General features: G+C 38.7%; 1 protein-coding gene across 1 annotated transcript in view; it reads right to left on the reverse strand.

Moving 5' to 3' along the window:
• SATL1 (spermidine/spermine N1-acetyl transferase like 1) overlaps positions 1-19,528 on the reverse strand; it is a 75,666-nt gene that overhangs the window by 35,666 nt on the left and 20,472 nt on the right. Inside the window, exon 3 of the mRNA XM_030933675.1 lies at positions 7,480-7,537. Coding sequence (XP_030789535.1) covers positions 7,480-7,537 — 58 coding nt within the window. The remainder of the gene's footprint in view (positions 1-7,479; positions 7,538-19,528) is intronic.

The raw sequence follows: 19,528 nt of genomic DNA on the forward strand, positions 1-19,528 counted from the left end.
GCGGGAAGAAAAGGAAGTAAAGTACACTTGGAAGAGGGCCAAGCAGGTGACTTGCGGGATGAAGCGCACGGTTTGACCTTTGACTTAGGGCTTTATATGTTGGCTTACTTCTGGGGTCTTATGTCCCTTTTCCACCGATTCTTCCATTGAGCGGGGCTGTCTACATGCACAGTGGTCTGCTACCGCTTGGGAGGGGCTGCATGTGCAGCGTGTTTACTGGAGTTGTATGCATGCTCACTTGAGGCATTCTTCCCTTACCAGCCAAATATTCCTCGAGGGTCATATACCAGTTAGATTCTGCCATTTTGCCTTTTAATGTGCATGCTTGAGCCCACTCACCCAACTCCTGAGATCTTATTGGGAAGATGCTGATCACCAGTTTCAGGTTTTTCTATCTATAGGGAGACTGCCTTTCCTGGTGCCAGCTGTGACTAATTATTATGTCAGCAAAACAGTTAACAACTGCCTGACCATCACCTGATGGTGGCCTGACATTCCTGGTCAGGGGGGCTCTCCTGCCCTGCTCATGTCTGCCTGACTACCTACTATAACATTTCCCCCATCAAGAGTTCAAGACCCTAATTCTTTGGGGAAAATGAATGAAAGTAAGTCTTCTGTAACTGCTTCCTTTTTCCTTCTGACAGTGCGGGGCTGGTGGTGGTGGTTCTGTGAGTCTTGGACTCTTGCTACCTGTCAGGGCAGGGTGGCTCCATGGGTTAGTGAAACTGGTATCTAGCTAGGTCCAAGGGAGACAGGGGCAGAATTGTGCCTCTGTCATGTCCCACTGATAGGTAGTCTAGGGTTTCTCTGTAAAAGGGTGACTCTTGAATATTGAGAGGACGATATCCCTCACTGAGAATCATTTGGAGTGTGATGGCCTGAAGGCAAGAGGAGACAAATCAGGTTATTATTTGGAAGAATGTCAAACCAAAATAATAGGCTGCAGATAGCTCCAAAAAATCCTGAGGCTACCAACATGCTGTAGTCATGCCTGCTAAGAGTTAGGTGCATGGGGTTGCTAGGTGATTTCAATATGTGCCCAGAATTAGAGTGTTGATCCACATTTTTGCATTATCTGTCCCTTTTGTTTCTTCTGAGCTGCAGGCAGAGATCACTAGTTGATTCAGAAGAACAAGCAGGATTAGTTTAAATTGCAGACAAAAACTCAAAAACAACTGGATGAATCTAGAGTCTAATCATAGGTATACTATTTTTTTAAACATAATTTTTCTGTCTCCTGTCCTCATTTGTATTAAAAACAAATCATGATAAGACTGATTTGTTTTGCAAAATCAGCTTTAGTTTTATTATACTTGGCTTGATTATTTGCATAAAGCACAGCAAGAATATATGCCATATAAGCCCCTTTTAAAATTGGCTTTGATAGAACTTTGTTCCATAAGAAATCTCAGATAAGACTTTTTAAAACCTTAAGCCCAGCCATAGGTGGGTGCCATCAAATACCATATGAGTTGGGTAAATTCCTCTCCTCTTGAGACCCCAAGATAACTTGGGGTCCCTGGGCCTGTCAGAAAGTGACATTCTTTACTTACCACAGGTTGGTAACCATGTACAGGGACTGTGTATACAAGGTATGAGGCCAGTTTTCACAAGGGACTTTTATTGGCTCTCTAAGTTACATTTGATTTCTTAAAAGAAAGCATGCTGTTCCAGTCAAAGATTTGGTAAAATAACTAATGGCTCTAATTGTGTCCTATTACAAAAGAAAACAGATTTTTATTGCACTTATAAAAATAACTGTATTGTTATAAGTTAAGAATATTCACAAGTAGTTTCCAAATTACTGAGAAACCAGGTAGAGAGGAACTAATATGCTCCAAATTTTATTTATAAGAGTATACTGTACTCAATTGTTAAAAGCTCTAAATAGCTGAAAAGAAATGTTTTCTTGACTCTGAAAAAAAGGATCAGCAACATTTTAAGCAAAAAGTCATTAAAGGATTATTTCAGTCTTCTCTTTGTTCACTGCATGCAGTCCTATTCTGCTTGATATTCATGAACATTTTAGCTCTCCATGAGAGTTCTGACAGTGTTTTCCTGTATTCTAATGTCACAATCTCCAAAGTTATCAGAAACCTGCATTTGAGAGCAACTGTTAAAGTTCTATAGCTGATTATAAAACCACATTTTAAAGAGGATTAAAACAAGACAACAATTGTCTGTGGATAACAAAAAGTCTTAGGGCAGCAAGAGTCAAAGACAAAATTGAAAAGGAAATCTGTTACCTCTGTGGGACACAATAATTTAACATAACATATACTAAGTTATATCAGAATTATAGGAGGTTTGCGTAACTTTGAAATGCGTACCAATAACACATTTATAGAAATACAGTCTAAAGAAAGCCAGATTTTACCTTTGCATTAGTGTACTATTGATGTCAAACCCAGTTCTTAATAAAATCTTATAGACACATCTATACAGTCTTAATCAGTTTGACCATAAGGTAGGATTCTTATAAAACTTTTATAACCCTTTACAATTTTCTGTCAAATAGCAGAACAGTGCTCTAAGAAATTCATCTTGTGCTTTTGTTCCAATGTTCAATTTACAGATGAACTGAATAATAACCCTTTAATTTTAGCTAATATGCTCACATACAGAATTTCTTTTACAAGGTTAATCTTTCACAAACCTTCCACAACTTTGCCAAATCTTTAGCTTTATCCTATCTAGCTTAAAACAATTCTTTAACCCTTTAAATTAGGCCAAAAAAAATCCACATTCCCATGCCTTCTTACGATCTTTTACCAAAAGCACATTCTACATTCCTTACACACCTTGCATCCTTGCATGTAAAACTGTTTTTCCAGTAGTTGTAAATATATGTTACACTGTTAACTCTTAGACAATTTTACTTTTGGTGAAAAACCTGGTAAGTAAGTGATTCTAATTATGTGCTAAGTGTGGAGCCTAGGACACCAGAAAGAAGTGCAAGTAAGGCTTGACTCCTTCCAGCATAGCTAGGGGGCATGGCTAACTTTACATGTCCCCAGGCCTTACCTAGAACTTAAAGGCTTTAAAAAGCAGAAAAGTTGTAAAGTTATTAAGAATCACAGTAGACTGCCGACTAGAAGCTGACGTTTGGGGGCTCCTATTTAAAAAAAAAACATAATAAGCATGTGACTCTTTCACCGACAATTAAGGTATCCAAGTTCTCTCATCAAAATTGATCAGAAGGCTGGTGTGACCTACAGAGAGAGGGAAGAGCAGTGTGGTGCAGTGATCCACCTGAGAGTCACACGGGGAAGGGGAACCCCCACTTCCCAGCCAAGGGAGGTGGTGAGTGAGTGCACTACCCAGCCAGGGAAATTGTGCTTTTTCTATGGAACTGTGCAATCCATGGGTCAGAAGATCCCACTTGCAAACCCACACCACTGGGGCCTAGTGTTCCAACCCCAGAACATGCAGATTCTTACAGGCTCTCAGCAGGAATCTGCTTAAGCCTACTGAACTCCTGGGGGGTGGGGTAAGCAGTGCCGGCTGCAGCTGCCTGCTATCTAAGCCATTTGAACTTCTTAGGGGAGGGACAGCAGCCAGCACTGGGAATTGCAACTGCCTAATACACTAAGGTCCCTGGGCAGGGAAAGGCGACACCCACTTCTATAGCTCCAGGCTGTGCTTTTCCCCTATTGGAGCCAGGGAGGCTTGATGACTTGTTCCTAATACTTGTCCCCACAGCCCAACACACCAACTGTGGCAATCTGCAGCCAGAGTGCCTCTTCAGGCCTAACCCCAAACCATCCTTCTTCAGTGGGCAGGGCTTCCCTCCAGAATCTCCAATAACTCCAGTCAGAGGCTCAGGGACAGAATTCAGATGGCCCTGGGCCTGACCCCCTAGGGGGAAGGATGGCTGCTGTCTCTGCAGACCAGCAGACTTAGCCTCTCCTCCTGGTAAGTTCTGAGGAATTTGGGCAGTATAGACGAGTCAGTTTCCTCCTAGCGAAACGCACCCTTTCCATCAAGGGACAAAGTGCTTCGTTAAATGGGTCCTGCTCCTCATGCCACCCAACTGAGTGAGACCCTCCAACAAGGGTTGTCAGACACCGTATACAGGAGCAATCCTAGTGGCATCAGGTTGGTGCCCCTTGAGGTCAGAAGTCCCAGAAGAAGGAGCAGGCACTCATCTTTGATGTTCTCCAGCCTCCTTGAATGACATCTCCCAGCAAAGGAACAAATCAGATGAATAGGGGCTTAAGTGAACCCCCAGCAAACCACAAGAGCCCTATAGAAGAGCGACGAGACTACTGAAAGAAAAACGAACAAGAAGAAAGCGACAACAAGAGCATCAACAACAACAACAACAAAAAGGCCCCCAGAAAAACCCCATCCAAGGGTCAGCAGCCTCAAAGAACAAAACTAGACAAACTCATGAAGATGAGAAAGAGTCAGTGAAAAACTGCTGAAAACCCAAAAGGCCAGAGTGCCTCTTCTCCTCCAAATGATCACAGTGTCTCTCTATCAAGGGCACAGAAATAGATGGAGGATCAGATGGATGAATTGACAAAAGTAGGCTTCCGAAGAAAAACTACAGTGAGCTAAAGGAGTATGTTCTAACCCAATGCAAAGAAGCTAAGAACCTTGATAAAACATTAGAGGAATTGCTAACTAGAATAACCAGTTTAGAGAGGATACTAGAGAAAGGACACAGAGGGGATACTAGAGTGAACAGTGGGCACCCTGTTCACCCTTGGGGTTCTAGAATAACCGGTCTTATTGTATACCCCTAACCTTTCATCTTTATTTTAATTGTAATTTGTTAGTTTGGGACCAACCTTCATCTCTGTTCTAAGAGTCTCTTGTGCCCACAGTATTGGGCCAGCCTATATGCTCATCTCCATAACCTGATAGTGAGTCTTGCTCAGAGCATTCTAGCAACAACATTATTATCTATTTTGGCTGATTCCCATATCTTATGATCTTTAAGGAGATGAGAAGCCTATTTTTTAAATAACAGCCACAAGGGCGCTGGACTTCCCTCCCTTTGAATATGAACTTGAAGGTCTTGATGCATATTGAGAAGGACTTGGAAGTGATTAGAGAAATGGAGGCTACAGGAAGAAGTGGAAGGAAGTGAGAGGAATATTCATGGAAAGCCTTCAAATGCTTGGAAAAACAGCAGCCCTTGGATTCCAGAGGGTAAAGTTTATTTGCCCTGTTGACCTAATGGAGGGAAATTTGCAGTACTTGGGGCTTGAGGTAAGAACTTGCAAATGGCAAAGGAAGGATTTCTCCTCCTCCCAAAGCGGGGTTAACTCAAAAAAAGCAAATAGGTGAGTTCCTCAAAGGGCAACAGAGTGAGGCCCTATGCAGGCAGGCAAACTGCTTCAAAAGCCATTGGAATACTTGGCCCTGTGGCATAACAGCAATGAAAAGTGTATGGTAAGTCATAAGGAACTGGTACAGCTGGGGTTCCAATTAGTGTCTGTCCTGGCAATGTGCCAGAAGACAGGAGAAGGGTTGGAGGTCATCTGAGTTTTCAGGTTAAAAACAGGTATAGATCTCAGGGGATATCCACAGAGAAGACCAAGGTTTTGCTGCCAAGAAAATGTGGCAAGAGCTCTGGGTGCAAAAATAACAGAGAATGTGTGTTTAAGAAGTCACATGGCATGTGAAGTGTAACTAGAGAAAAGGCAGACTTGCCTCCAAGGTGTACATTCTGGCAGGTGCACAAGGCCATTTCAAAACACACACACAGAGAACAGGAAAATAGGCAGCATGGGTTCTTTGGAAAGAGCCAATTTTAGGTGAATAAGCTGAAGAAACCTCAGACATTGCACAGTTTTAGGCTTTAGCGCTATCACTCTCATGAGCCTCCCGTCCAGGAGAGCCTCTAATGTTTCAGTTCTAATCAGTGTGGACCCCAGGAATCTTCCCACCACCCCTGAAAGACACCCATCAGGGTGAGCTGAGAGATCAGCCAGGGGGAACAGAGCCATTTGTGGCTGAGAAGAATCATTCTAGGGGTTGGTTAGTAAGCAGGAGAGTGAAAAGGGAGAAGAAAACTGCATATGGGGGTTGAACACCTTTAGCCAAAGAACAGGAAGTGTAGAGGTTACATGCCTCCAATCAAATAAAGTGAAGTGGAGAGGTGTCTTATCACTGGGAAATGTATTTAAGTCACATGGCACCAAAGTATGTTAGCAGCAGATTACATCCCAGTCACATGGCATCAAAGTATGTTACTGGTGGTGAATCCATGTGGGTCTGCAGAACAAAGAATTTGATAGAGAGCCATAAGGCAGAAGGAGAGACTGAGGCAAATTTTAGAGCAGGAATGAAAGTTTATTAAAAAGCTTTAGCACAGGAACAAAAGGAATTAATGTACACTTGGAAGAGGGCCAAGCAGGCAACTTGAGAGATCAAGTACAGGGTTTGACCTTTGACTTGGGGTTTTATATGTTGGCATACTTTCAGGGTCTTGTGACCCTTCTGCCATGACTCTTCCCTTAGGGTGGGCTCTTTGCGTGTACAGTGGCCTGTTACCCCTCAGGAGGGGCTGCATGTGCAGTGGAGTCCTATGCATGCTCACTTGAGGTATTTCTTCCTTTACAAGCCAAATGTTATATACTAGTTAGACTCCACCATTTTGCCTCATAATGTGCATGCTTGAGCCCGCTCACCCAACTTCTGAGAGACAGGAGAGACAGTATTTCAGATAAACAGTTAACAACCAACTGATCATCGCCTGATGGTCGCCTGACATTCCTGGTGGGCTGCCCTGCTCATGTCTGTCTACTTACCTACTCCAATAGTAAGTAGTCTCTAAAACAATAATTGGTCACAGCCAGAACCAGGGAAAGGCAGTCTCCCAATAGATAGAAAAACCCAAAACTGATAATCAGCAGCTTCCCAATATGATCTCAGGAGTTGGGCATGTGGGCTCAAGCATGTGCACTAAGAGGCAAAATAGCAGAGTCTAACTGGCATATGACCTTCCAGGAACATTTGGTTGGTAAGGGAAGAATGCCTCAAGTGATCATGCGTATAACTTTAGTAAATATACTGCACGTGCTCCCTTCCCAACTGCTAGCAGGCCACTACACATACGGGCAGCCCACCCCAAGGGAAGAATCAGAGGATAAGGGACACAAGGCCCCAGAAGTATGCCAACATATAAAACCCTAAGTCAAAGGTCAAACCATGTGCTTGATCTTTCAAGTTGCCCACTTGGCCATCTTCCATGTGTACTTTCTTTCATTCTCATGTTAAAGCTTTACAATAAATTTTCCCTCCTGTTCTAAAACTTGCCTCTGTCTCTCCTTCTGCCTTATTTCCCTCAGTCAAATTATTTCTTCTGAGGAGGCAAGAATTGGGGTTGTTGCAGACCCACATGGATTTGCCACTGGTAACAACTCCAGCTTGGTTTCATCTAAATAAAAACTTGTGATTAAGAAAGGCATTTGTATAATCTTCATCTACAGCAAGCAGAGTTTAAATTTGTGAGAATCTCCTTACCTCAGAGCCAATATTGTCTTTTCTCTCCCTTTTAAGTTCATAGGCTTTTTTGGTATCTCTGTAAGATTCAAACAGGAAGGAAGAGAGTGAGAAAGGGAGAGAAAAGGAAAGGTTAGGGGAAGGAGACCTTAAAGCAAGGAGCCAGACTGGAACAGAGCTGACAAATGGGGTAGGTTCTGAAATAAGAACTTGAAGTGCTTTGGAGACATTCATCCATAAGCAACACTTACTTTTTAAGGTAATATTTACTGTATTATATTTTATTAAAGAATGCATGTTCATTGTAGAAGATATCTGACAGGTTGACAGAAAATTACCTCTAGAGTTTGTTGTAATTGGAAAAAAACACACTCAAGAATTTGAATCTTCTTCTTTTCCAGATATCATCAGCGAATTTCCAATTAAGGGAAAATCTATCTCTTTGATTTTGCTGTCTCTTTGCTTAGCTAAGGGTGGAGATCAGGGACAAAAGACTTTTTTGTTTATAAAAGTTATCCAACAGTAACCTTTTGTGAAAGGCAAGATGGATCTGGGGGCTAGTCTGGAATAAGGGCTGAGAATGGAACTGCTTTGCAAATAAAAAGAAGAACTTAACTTTTTTTTTTCCCCAGAGTGCAGTCTAGAGAAAGAGGCTGAGGATCCCAGGAACCAAGAGAAGAGGGGTTAAATGTAAGGTCAGAGCTCTTGGCATGAGGAGCAGAACCTGGCAAAACTGGTAGTAGGCTGAGGCCTAGGGCAAAAAACAGCCAGTAAAAGGTTATCTTTAAGAAGTCAATATTAAGTTTTAAATGGTTTCCTGTTTGGTGTTATATGGAAATATGTCTATCTTTTCCCCAATACTTTAAAGTTGCTTACCACACACCAGTGTTGTATTTGTGATAATGCATTTGGGGGCATGACAGTGAAGGGATGAGGAGCACATGTGAGCAGAGTTGCTGAAAGAGGACAACAGCCACAGGAACTGAACCCAGGGACTGTAGCCTGGACTGACTCATGAACAGGCTTATAAGAAGAAGGTAGCCCTGGAGAAGGAAGGCTGAGTAAAGAGAATAAATCCTGTTACCTGGGATGGAAACTCAAGACATTTTGTTATTACAAAAATAAGTGACTCCAGAAGATTGGAAGACATTTAGGTCACTTGCAAAACACATAAAATAGAAATGAAAAATTGCTTAGAATCATATCTGGAGATAACCACTATTTACTTTTCAGTGACTATCCTTCTACTCTTTTCTTTTTAAATATATAGAATGAATTTTTAAATAAAATTGGAGTCATAGTTACTATCTTTTTTTCACTGAAAAATGTATTGTATTCTTAAAAATCACTGGGAGTAGATTTTAAGTGTTCTTATCACAAAAATGATAAGAATCTGAGGTAATACGTGTTGATTAGCTTGATTTAGCTATTTCACAATGGATACATACTTCAAAACAGCATGTTGTACATGATAAATATATACAAATTTTGTCAACTGAAGTTAAACAAATTTTTATAAGCAAATATACACATATATTTATCATTAGTCTTCCACAGATCCATAGCATTACCTATAATATTTCAAAAAACTATTATCATTCAACAAATACTTATTAAACATTAACTATGTGCCAAGCTGTTTGAGGCAATGCTGAACATTAATCAAGTGCCAGGTACTATGGCAAATACTTTTTATACATAATCCCATTTATTCATCACAATGAATCAGGCATAAGGACCCCAATTTCACAGGTAAGTAAACTGAGGCTTAGAGAAGCTACAGTGCGTGGGTTCAGCTCCTGTCACTGTTGTCTTCTTCCAGCACCTCTGCTCACATGTGATCCTCATCCCTTCACTTTCATGCCCCTAAATACGCTACCGTAAATACAAAGCTGGTGTGTGGTAAGCAACTTTAACTGAAGTATTGGGGAAAAAGTAGACATTGTGTGCCCATGATTACAAACCTTCAAAATGATTGAGCCAGATGCCAGATACAGAACTAGTGTGACTCCAGAGTCCACTGCTCTGAATCAGATGCTGTCAATTCACTGCTTAAGTATATGTTTTCATTTATTTAACCAAGCTCATATTTGATGTGCATTTTAATTATTTCCCATTTTGTGGCATTAAACAATGTTCCAGGAAACATATTTGTATAATACATTTTAAAATAAATATCGCATTAAATATCTCTTGGAAACTCTAGAGACTTTTTGTAAAAATATCAATCGACAATGCCTAGAAAAAAGCCCTATTTAAGATGTTTTAAATACCTTGCATTTGATATATAAGTCAGGGAATGCCAAGTTAGAGCATACTTTTTATGTTTAAAAAGTCTGGTTTTGCTTTAGCTCCTCAAATATTTTAAGGAGAATCAGAGGAAATTGGTGGAGAAAGCTATCCTTAAAAAGGATTTTGGATACCATTAGTAACAATTAATGAAACTTAAAATATCTAAGTATTTTTATTTTATTTTGTTAACCAAGAGTAATGAAGTTTAGTGTATTTTTAAATTAAGCAAATAAAAGGCTAAAGTAAAAAAAAGTTCAACTACTAGAATGGGATAATTCAGGATATATTTATGAAGTAACTTGTTCTCACTTTGAGTCTTAACTATTAATAACTTTAATTTAAATCCTTCTTTTTCTCCTTCAAATAGTCCCCCTTTTAAACTGCCTAGTAACCCAACTAAATATTACTATAATCTTGTTGTTTCAGTCTCTTCAAATATCCCTGTCCCTGTGCTAGTACTTTGAGAAAGCTTGTCTCTCCACGGTATGGTTGAGGTGAAATGGGGCAGATACTACAGATGTGACCCCAGAGAAATGTTTATATTCCCTTTATTCGTACTCACAAATCTTACTAACCTTTGACTATTTATGTACTGTCTTTCTGGAATGTCCCCAGTTTAGAAGGAAATCCCAGCTCCAAAAGAGGAACAATGCCAGTCTTTCTCTACTTCCAATGAAGAAGTGATATTTGTGGAGAAATTGAGAGGTAAATTTAAAAACTTTTCAGAGGAATATAATTTTGGGATGAAAGGGACCAAAAAGAGCTAACAAGTTTGATGAAATTGAGAAATTGGTTTACTTTGGGATTATTAGGAAACATCCAACATAGCAGGAAACAAAGTTAGAGGAACCGCATTTCCAGAAATTGAGTTTATGTTAATGGTGGTTGATGAGAGAATCCTGCTTCATTTAAACTTTGGAACTTGAAAAATCATAGCCATAAACTATCTTGTGTAATATCTTGAAACATTATCGAGAAGGTTTTTACTGTAAATATTGTGCTTAGTTAATAAGTACTCATTAGATGCTAGTGATTTATCAACGTATACTTGAAGACATTCCTTTTCATCTATGAGCCTTTCTATTACAAAAAAATATTTAGAGTTGTCTGTCATAGCGAGGGGTGAAGACAAATGGGGTCCTGCTTAAATTGACCTGAGACCTTTTGAATTGTCACCTATGGTGATGATACTCCCAACATTGTAATGGCCTTCAGTTGGCTGGAGTATATAAAATCTTGTAGGATAATCTCAGAATTCAAGATGCTGTCAAATGGAAAGAGGTAGTAGAAGAACAATGAACTGGGCAAAAGCAAAATAAAAAGCAAAACATAACAAACAAAAAATTGTAAAGAATTAGCTCTGTGCTTCTTAGTAACTTTGAGACCTTAAGAACCTTAACTTACATGAACTTCAGATGTTTTATCTGTAAAATGGAAATGATAACACTTGCCCAATCTACCTCATAGATTTTTTGTGGGGATCCATTCAGATGAAAAAATGTATAAGAAAGTGCAAATGTAAGAGATTGTTATATTATTTATTTTATTTTTATTTTTTTGTAGGTACATAGTAGATGAATTATATTTAGAGAGAGAATAATATGTATATATAAATATATATGTATGTATATAATATATAAATACATGTGTATTAACAAGAAATAGCTAATTGACCAAGAATATGACAGAAAATGATTGAATGGTCCTTCTTAATCTTCTTGACCTCCTTCTCCTGCACACCTCCCTTAAGTCTTAAAGATCCCTATGGTACCAGTGTTGGTTACCATCTTGAACTACCTTCTCCATGGGGGGCGTCTTGTCGACCACTCTCCTGCCCTCTACCCACCTTAAATTCTATGTGGGGGTGGGGAATGGGGAGTTGCTTAAAGGGTAAAATGTTTTGGTTAGACAGGAGGAATAAGTTCTGGTGATCTATTGTACAGCATGCTAACTATAAATAATAATCATGTATAGTATACTTGAAAATACTAAGAGAATAGATTTTAATTGCCCTCACCACAAAAAATGAGAAGGATGTGAGGTGATGGATATGTTAATTAGCATGATTTAATCATTCCAATATATACATATATCAAAACATCGTGTTGTACACCATAGATACATACAAATTGTCATTTGCCAGTTTAAAAATAACTAAATAAGTTAAAAAAAAAAAACCCTCAACTCTTTAGACATATTGAACTTCTTTCAATTTCTGAGTGCAGGCACTCTCTCTCTCTCTCTCTCTCTCTCATATTCAGGCAAGTTTTTCTTCTTGTTATGCTCTTATTTACCTCCCAACCCCCAACTTTCAACTGTCTAGTTAATTCTTACTTCTTGTTCATCTCAATTTAGATGTAACTTTTTGCAGATGTCTTCCCCGACGTCCTTTAAACAAAGCTGCCCACCATACACTTTCCTTTGCAGCCTGTTCTTCTATAAACTGCCAAAAGACAACATCCACATTAGAACCACCTGTGGAGCTTATTAAAATGTAGATTCTTGGGATCCACCCTCCAGGTATTCTGATTCAGTGGATTTGATGTAGGGCTATTCTGCAAATTTAACATGCATCCCAACACTCTGAAGTTTAAGAATCACATTCTGTCATACTATTGATCACCATGAGTTAAAATTGTACACTTCTGTCTTCCCTCTAACCTATAATGAGAGTTGGGACCCTGCCTGTGTTGCTCACCACTGTATTCCCAGTGCCTGGCATATTGTAAGCACTCGATTCATATTGGAACAAATAAATAAATATACCAAAGAAAAGAATAGAAGAAGAAATAAAGTTTTCTTTTTCCCTACAACTTTTATTTTAGGTTTGTGGGGGTACCTGTGCAGGTTTGTTACATGGGTAAACTGTATGTTGCAGGAGTTGGGTGTACAAATTATTTTGTTGCCCAGGTGATAAGCATAGGAATTGATAGGTAGTTTTTTAATCCCCACCCACTCACCACACTTTGCCCTCAAGTAGGCCCCGGTTTCTATTGTTTTCTTGTTTGTGCTTGTGTGTATTCAATGTTTAGCCCCCACTAATAAGTGAGAACATGAGGTATTTGGTTTTCTGTCCCTGCATTAATTTGCTTAGGATAATGGCCTCCAGCTACATCAATGTTGCTGCAGCGGGCATGATTCCATTGTTTTTTATGAATGCATAGAATTCCATGATGCGTATATATCACATTTTCTTTATCCAGCCCACCATTGATGGGCATTTAGGTTGATTCCATGTCTTTGCTATTGTGAATAGCGCTACAATGAACATATGCATGCACATGTCTATATGGTAGAATAATTTATATTATTTTGGGTATATACCCAATAATGGGATTGTTGGAACAAATGGATATTCTGTTTTAAAATCTTTGAGAAATCTCAACACTGCTTTCTACAGTGGCTAAATTAACTTACATTCTCACCAGGAGCGTATGTTTCCTTTCCCTGACAACCTCACCAGTATCTGTTATTTTTTTGACTTTTTAATTATAGCTATTCTGACTGGTGTGAGATGGTATCTCATTGTGGTTTTGATTTGTATTTTTCTAATGATCAGTGATATCAAGCATATTTTCATATGCTTGTTGCCCGTATGTATGTCTTCTTTTGAAAAGTGTCTGTTACACATGAAAAACATGCTCATCATCACTGGCCGTCAGAGAAATGCAAATCAAAACCACAATGAGAAACCATCTCACATCAGTTAGAATGGCGATCATTAAAAAGTCAGGAAACAACAGGTGCTAGAGAGGATGTGGAGAAATAGGAAGGCTTTTACACTGTTGGTGGGAATGTAAACTAGTTCAACCATTGTGAAAGGCAGTGTGGCGATTCTTCAAGGATCTAGAACTAGAAATACCATTTGACCCAACCATCCCATTACTGGGCATATACCCAAAGGATTGTAAATCATGCTGCTATAAAGACACATGCACACATACATTTATTGTGGCACTATTCACAATAGCAAAGACTTGGAGCCAACCTAAATGTCTATCAATGATAGACTGGATTAAGAAAATGTGGCACATATACACCATGGAATACTATGCAGCCACAAAAAAGGATGAGTACATGTCCTTTGTAGTGACATGGATGAAGCTGGAAACCATCATTCAGAGCAAACTATTGCAAGGACAGAAAACCAAACACCACATGTTCTCACTCATAGGTGGGAATTGAACAATGAGAACACTTGGACACAGGGTGGGGAACCTCAAACACTGGAGCCCATTGTGGGGTGGGGGAGGGGGGAGGGATAGCATTAGGAGATATACCTAATGTAAACAAAGAGTTAACGGGTGCAGCCCACCAACAAGGCACGTGTATACATATGTAACAAACCTGCACCTTGTGTATATGTACTCTAGAACTTAAAGTATAATAATAAAAATTAAAAAATAAAAGAAAAGTGTCAGTTCATGTCCTTTGCCCACTTTTTAACGGGGGTGTTGTTTTGGTTTTTACTTGTTAATTTGTTTAAGTTCCTTATGGATTCTGAATCTTAGACCTTTGCTGGATGCATAGTTTGCAAATATTTTCTCCCATTCTGTAGGTTGTCTGTTTACTCTGTTGATAGTTTCTTTCACTGTGCAGATACTCTTTAAGAAACAGTCTTCTAAAGTTGGAGGGGTCACATGAACTCTGCATGACCCTTTGAACCCTGAATATCAATGATTACAAAGAAACATCCTCTAAGAACACAAGCACTAAATGAAAACATTTACCTACTCCTGGTTTCCCTGTCATAGTAACTGCCAACTGATTTCATATCAGTCTTTTAATAAAAATAGCTGATAATTTTTCAGAAACAATAAAAGCATGGACACAGCACAGCAAGCTGTTAACTCTGGTTACAACTGAAGAGTAGGATGGTGAGAGGGTAAATGATTTGGGGTTTTACTTTTCATACTTCTGCATTTTTTAAGTTAGAAGTATATATTACATTAACATTTTTTAAATTATGGAAAATAAAATAATTATTTTAAAAAGTCAAGGGCTGTGTTATTGACTCCATGATTTATAAATATGCTAGCCTACAAAAATTCATTTGGATAGTTGTTTACAGTCCAACTTTCTTTGTGATAATTAGATATTAGAAATCGATGTGGAGCTATTTAAGCTTTGAATATTTGCTTCATCCCTTTGTTTGGTCACTTTTTAATATTACCCCCAGGCATATTTTTACATCACAGATTCAATGGAGAAGTTACATTAAGCAGATATTGAAACTATGGCGTAGAGTGAAGAGCATTAGCTTTGAAGTCAAACAGTCCTCAGTATGAATTCTGGCATTGCCATTTAATAATTCTGTGACATTAGAAAAGCTACTTAATCTTTCTGAACTTCAGTTTTCTCATCTTTAAAATGATAGTAATAATACCTTCCTCACAGAACTCTTGTGAAGAACAAATGCGAGTTTACATATAAAATATTTAGCATGGTGCTAGGTGATCAATAAATGCTAGCTTTCCTCTCCATTTTGTTCATTAAACAAATATGTGCTTAGCACCTATGTGTTGTGAAGCAGGTTCACTAATAAGTAACCCAAAGAGAAGATTCCCACTGTGTGGAGGGTAGCAAAATCATCACTATGCCAACCATCAGGAATAGGAGTCCAAATCTTTCTGCCCAGTGCATTTTGGGCTGCAGCTTTATTTATTGCCTGAGTTCAATGAGAGAACACACATACAACAAGTTATATGAAGCAGATTTATTACTTATAGATAGTAAGCAAGGGACAGGAGAAGCCTTTGGATCCATTGTGAGCTGGTGCCCCAAGGCTCAATAAATCTACCCAGGGTGGATGGAGTCTTGACTGCACATGCCCCATTTGTACAACACCTGAGGGACCCCTAAAGGATGTCTACCCTGGGTTTTATACCTCAGGAGTAATATGAATAATTGAGAAAAGTTTTTAACGACATCCTGCTTCCAGAGGTGAAAGGAACCAAGACCAGACTGTACAGGGCAGTTTCTCCCTAACTCAAGGAGAGACAGGAATAAGACCCAGGCTGTTTCAGGCAGTTCTTTCTTATGTTAGGATATTGCATACCCAATGTACTTTATAGTTATTTTGAGAACTATAGGCAAGAAAAAGAAGAAGAGACTGGGTTGGCCAAGGCTATCCAGGGACCATCCAGCTCATGCCAGACATCATTTTATGCATTGGAGATACATGGTACACAGACATTAAATTATATATACCTATCTATTTAGTGAAAAGGTACAATAAGTACCATGAAGAAGAACCACAGGATGGTATGAGAGAGTATAACAAAGATATCTAATTTATTTTTGTTTTAGTTTTAATGTGGAAATGTGGGTACCTTCCTTGGGAAATGACAATTACACTGAGTGGTACTGGGCCAGGCAAAATGTGCAATCAAAAGCAAAAAGAGCACTGTATTGCTTTAATCTTAAGTATGCCCCTTTTTTTCTTCCACTTGAAGGTTAAAAACACATGGGAAAGTGTGTGTGTGCTCGTGTGTGTGTGTGTGTGTGTATGTGTGTAAGAGACAGAGAAGAGTGATAGACTTGTCCATTGCCTTATGTAAATGGTGTAAATGGTAGATACAACTTATAAACTCTGAACACATGAGAACTTATCTCAAGTCAATCTATGATGAGCCCATAGGAATTTGCTTAAACAAACATCTATAGCACCATACCATTCACTGTATAGATTTCATATGAAAAACAAATTTTAAATATATATACACAATCCATTATTGAATCATTCAATTAAAATCCTTACCAAATATGTGATCCATTGCTAAGCAGTGTCTGAAATTTCCACGTTTAATTATTTATGAATTATGATCTGTCTTCTAAGAGTACTTAGTCAATCTCAGGGTAAAGAATTCCCTGGCCAGTGATGGATCCCAGGGAATGCAAATTATGCTTTACTCATTGTAATCCTGTGTTACTCTTGATCCAGAAGATCTCTTTAGGGCCTAAAAGGATTTCAGGTCTTTTTCAGTACAGGCCCAGCGAGCCCTAAATAATCTTGAAGGTCCCAGAATTGAGCTAACTTCACAAGAGTTCATCTGAGGATAAATGCAGACCACAATACATTTCAGGCTCTTCCTCCTCTTCTGTATCTGCAATCCACCTCCAAAGGAGCCCATCTTTCCTTTGAGCTTTTTATCTGTTACATCTTCCCTATCTTCCGTCACCCCAGCCTAGATTACTGCAACAGCTTCTCATTTGGTCTCTCTAGCTTCAGCCTTTCTTACTTTTGTCAGTCCTTCCTGTGGATCCAGATTATTAATTATTTTATTTATGTTTTACTCCCATATAAAGCATTGGGTACCTGGAATTTTTCTAAACATTATAAACATATTAATTCATTTAATCCTACCAATAATCGTATAATATTGGTGAGGAACCTGAGGCACAGAAGAGGTTAAAATAACTTGCCTAAGGCCACAGAGCAAGTAGTAAAAATCAAATTGAAGTTAAAAAATCTAGCACCAGAGTTTGTGCATTTTACCACTACCTATACTGCCACTGTCAGTGTAATGAGACAATCTCTAGCTACTCTAGCCCTACTGATCTTCTTTTCTATGGATTATAAACTGCACCACTTTAGTATTTTTTGTATAATGTTTTATGCCTATTGATTTGGATAGTCCAACCAGGTTGTAAAATTCTCAAGGAGCAGCAACCACATCTTATCAAAATTTTGTAGCCCTCAGAATCCCTAGCACAAATTAGGTACCTAGTAAATTGCCCAGGACTTGAACCAGCCTCCAGGGATTGAAGTACCAAATGATGGCCTTTATTCCTTTCATCACAAATTTTACCCTCCCACCACACCCCTCCCACCCCATTTTGGGTAAGCTGACATATACCATTATAGGAAATGTATTCACTGTACGTAGAATGACTCGTGTATCAAAATTGAAAGTTACTTTGAAACACTGGAAAACTGACTCAGGGAATATTTTAATTTATCAACTCAACTTCCTTGAAGTCAGGCATCATATAATTTTAATGTATTATTTTGCAAAAAGGAAAGAATAAAAATAAACAGTTAAATTCTTGTCACTAACTTGCAGTTAATTCAGAGTCCTATGCAATGTACTGTGATCTAGTATATAATTTATAGACAAAAGACTTGAATCCTCTTCCCTACTCAATACTTTACTAGTTATATGCTTTTAGGAGGTTACTTAATATCTTTGAGCCTGATCCTCTACCACCTCGCTTCACCCCACTCCTGTTTTCTCATCTGTAAATCAGGGATAATATTTGCCTTACCTCAAAGATGACTTTGAGGATCAAAGAAGATAATGTATCTGAAAGTCCTTTTTAAACTCTAAAGCACTATATAAATGTAGGTTGTATTATTATTCATAGTATCAGGTCCAAGAACCAAGGAATGTTAGTTTAGCTTTAGTTTTGTCTCTATTCTAAGGCATGTGATTTGGATGAAGGCATTAACTTCTCTGTACCTCATTCTTTCCATTTGTAAAATGAAACAGCTTACAATTTTAACCCTTTGTGATCTAATTCTCTTAACTTGCTCCATATCCTGTTGGCAAATAACACAAAATCTATTTTGTTGCTGGACTTTCTCAACCCAAAAGACTACCAATGCATGAAGTGAATTATTATTATTTGTTATTATACTTTAAGTTCGAGGGTACATGTGCACAACATGCAGGTTTGTTACATATGTATACATGTCTCATGTTGGTGTGCTGCACCCATTAACTCATCATTTACATTACATATTTCTCCTAATGCTATCCCTTTCCCACCCCAGATCCCACGACAAGCCCCAGTGTGTGATGTTCCCTGCCCTGTGTCCAAGTGTTCTCATTGTTCAATTCCCACCCATAAGTGAGAACATGCAGTGTTTGGTTTTCTGTCCTTGTGATAGTCTGCTCAGAATGATGGTTTCCAGCTTCATCCATGTCTCTACAAAGGACATGAACTCATCCTTTTTTATGGCTGCATAGTATTCCATGGTGTATATGTGCCACATTTTCATAATACAGTGTATCATTGAGGGACATTTGCATTGGTTCCAAGTCTTTGCTATTCTGAATAGTGCCGCAATAAATATCCGTGTGTATGTGTCTTTATAGTGGCATGATTTATAATCCTTTGGGTATATACCCAGTGATGGGATGGCTGGGTCAAATGATATTTCTAGTTCTAGATCCTTGAGGAATTGCCACATTGTCTTCCACAATGGTTGAACTAATTTAAACTCCCACCAACAGTGTAAAAGCGTTCCTATTTCTCCACATCCTCTCCAGCATCTGTTGTTTCCTGATTTTTAATGATCACCATTCTAACTGGTGTGAGATGGTTTCTCATTGTGGTTTCGATTTTCATTTCTCTGATGACCAGTGATGATAAGCATTTTTTCATGTGTCTGTTGGCTGCATAAGTGTCTTCTTTTGAAAAGTATCTGTTCATATACTTTGCCCACTTTTCAATGGGGTTATTTGATTTTTCTTTTGTAAATTTGTTTAAGTTCTTTGTAGATTCTGTATATTAGCCCTTTGTCAGATGGGTAGATTGCAAAAATTTTCTCCCATTCTGTAGGTTGCCTGTTCACTCTGAAGGTAGTTTCTTTTGCTGTGCAGAAGCTCCTCAGTTTAATTAGATCTCATTTGTGAATTTTGGCTTTTGTTGCTATTGCTTTTGGGGTTTTAATCATGAAGTCCTTGCCCATGCCTATGTCCTGAATGGTATTGCCTAGGTTTTCTTCTAGGGTTTTTATGGTTTTAGGTCTAAGATTTAAGTCCTTAATCCA

The sequence above is a fragment of the Rhinopithecus roxellana genome, chromosome 7, assembly GCF_007565055.1.
Source record: "Rhinopithecus roxellana isolate Shanxi Qingling chromosome 7, ASM756505v1, whole genome shotgun sequence".
Taxonomy (NCBI): Eukaryota; Metazoa; Chordata; class Mammalia; order Primates; family Cercopithecidae; genus Rhinopithecus; species Rhinopithecus roxellana.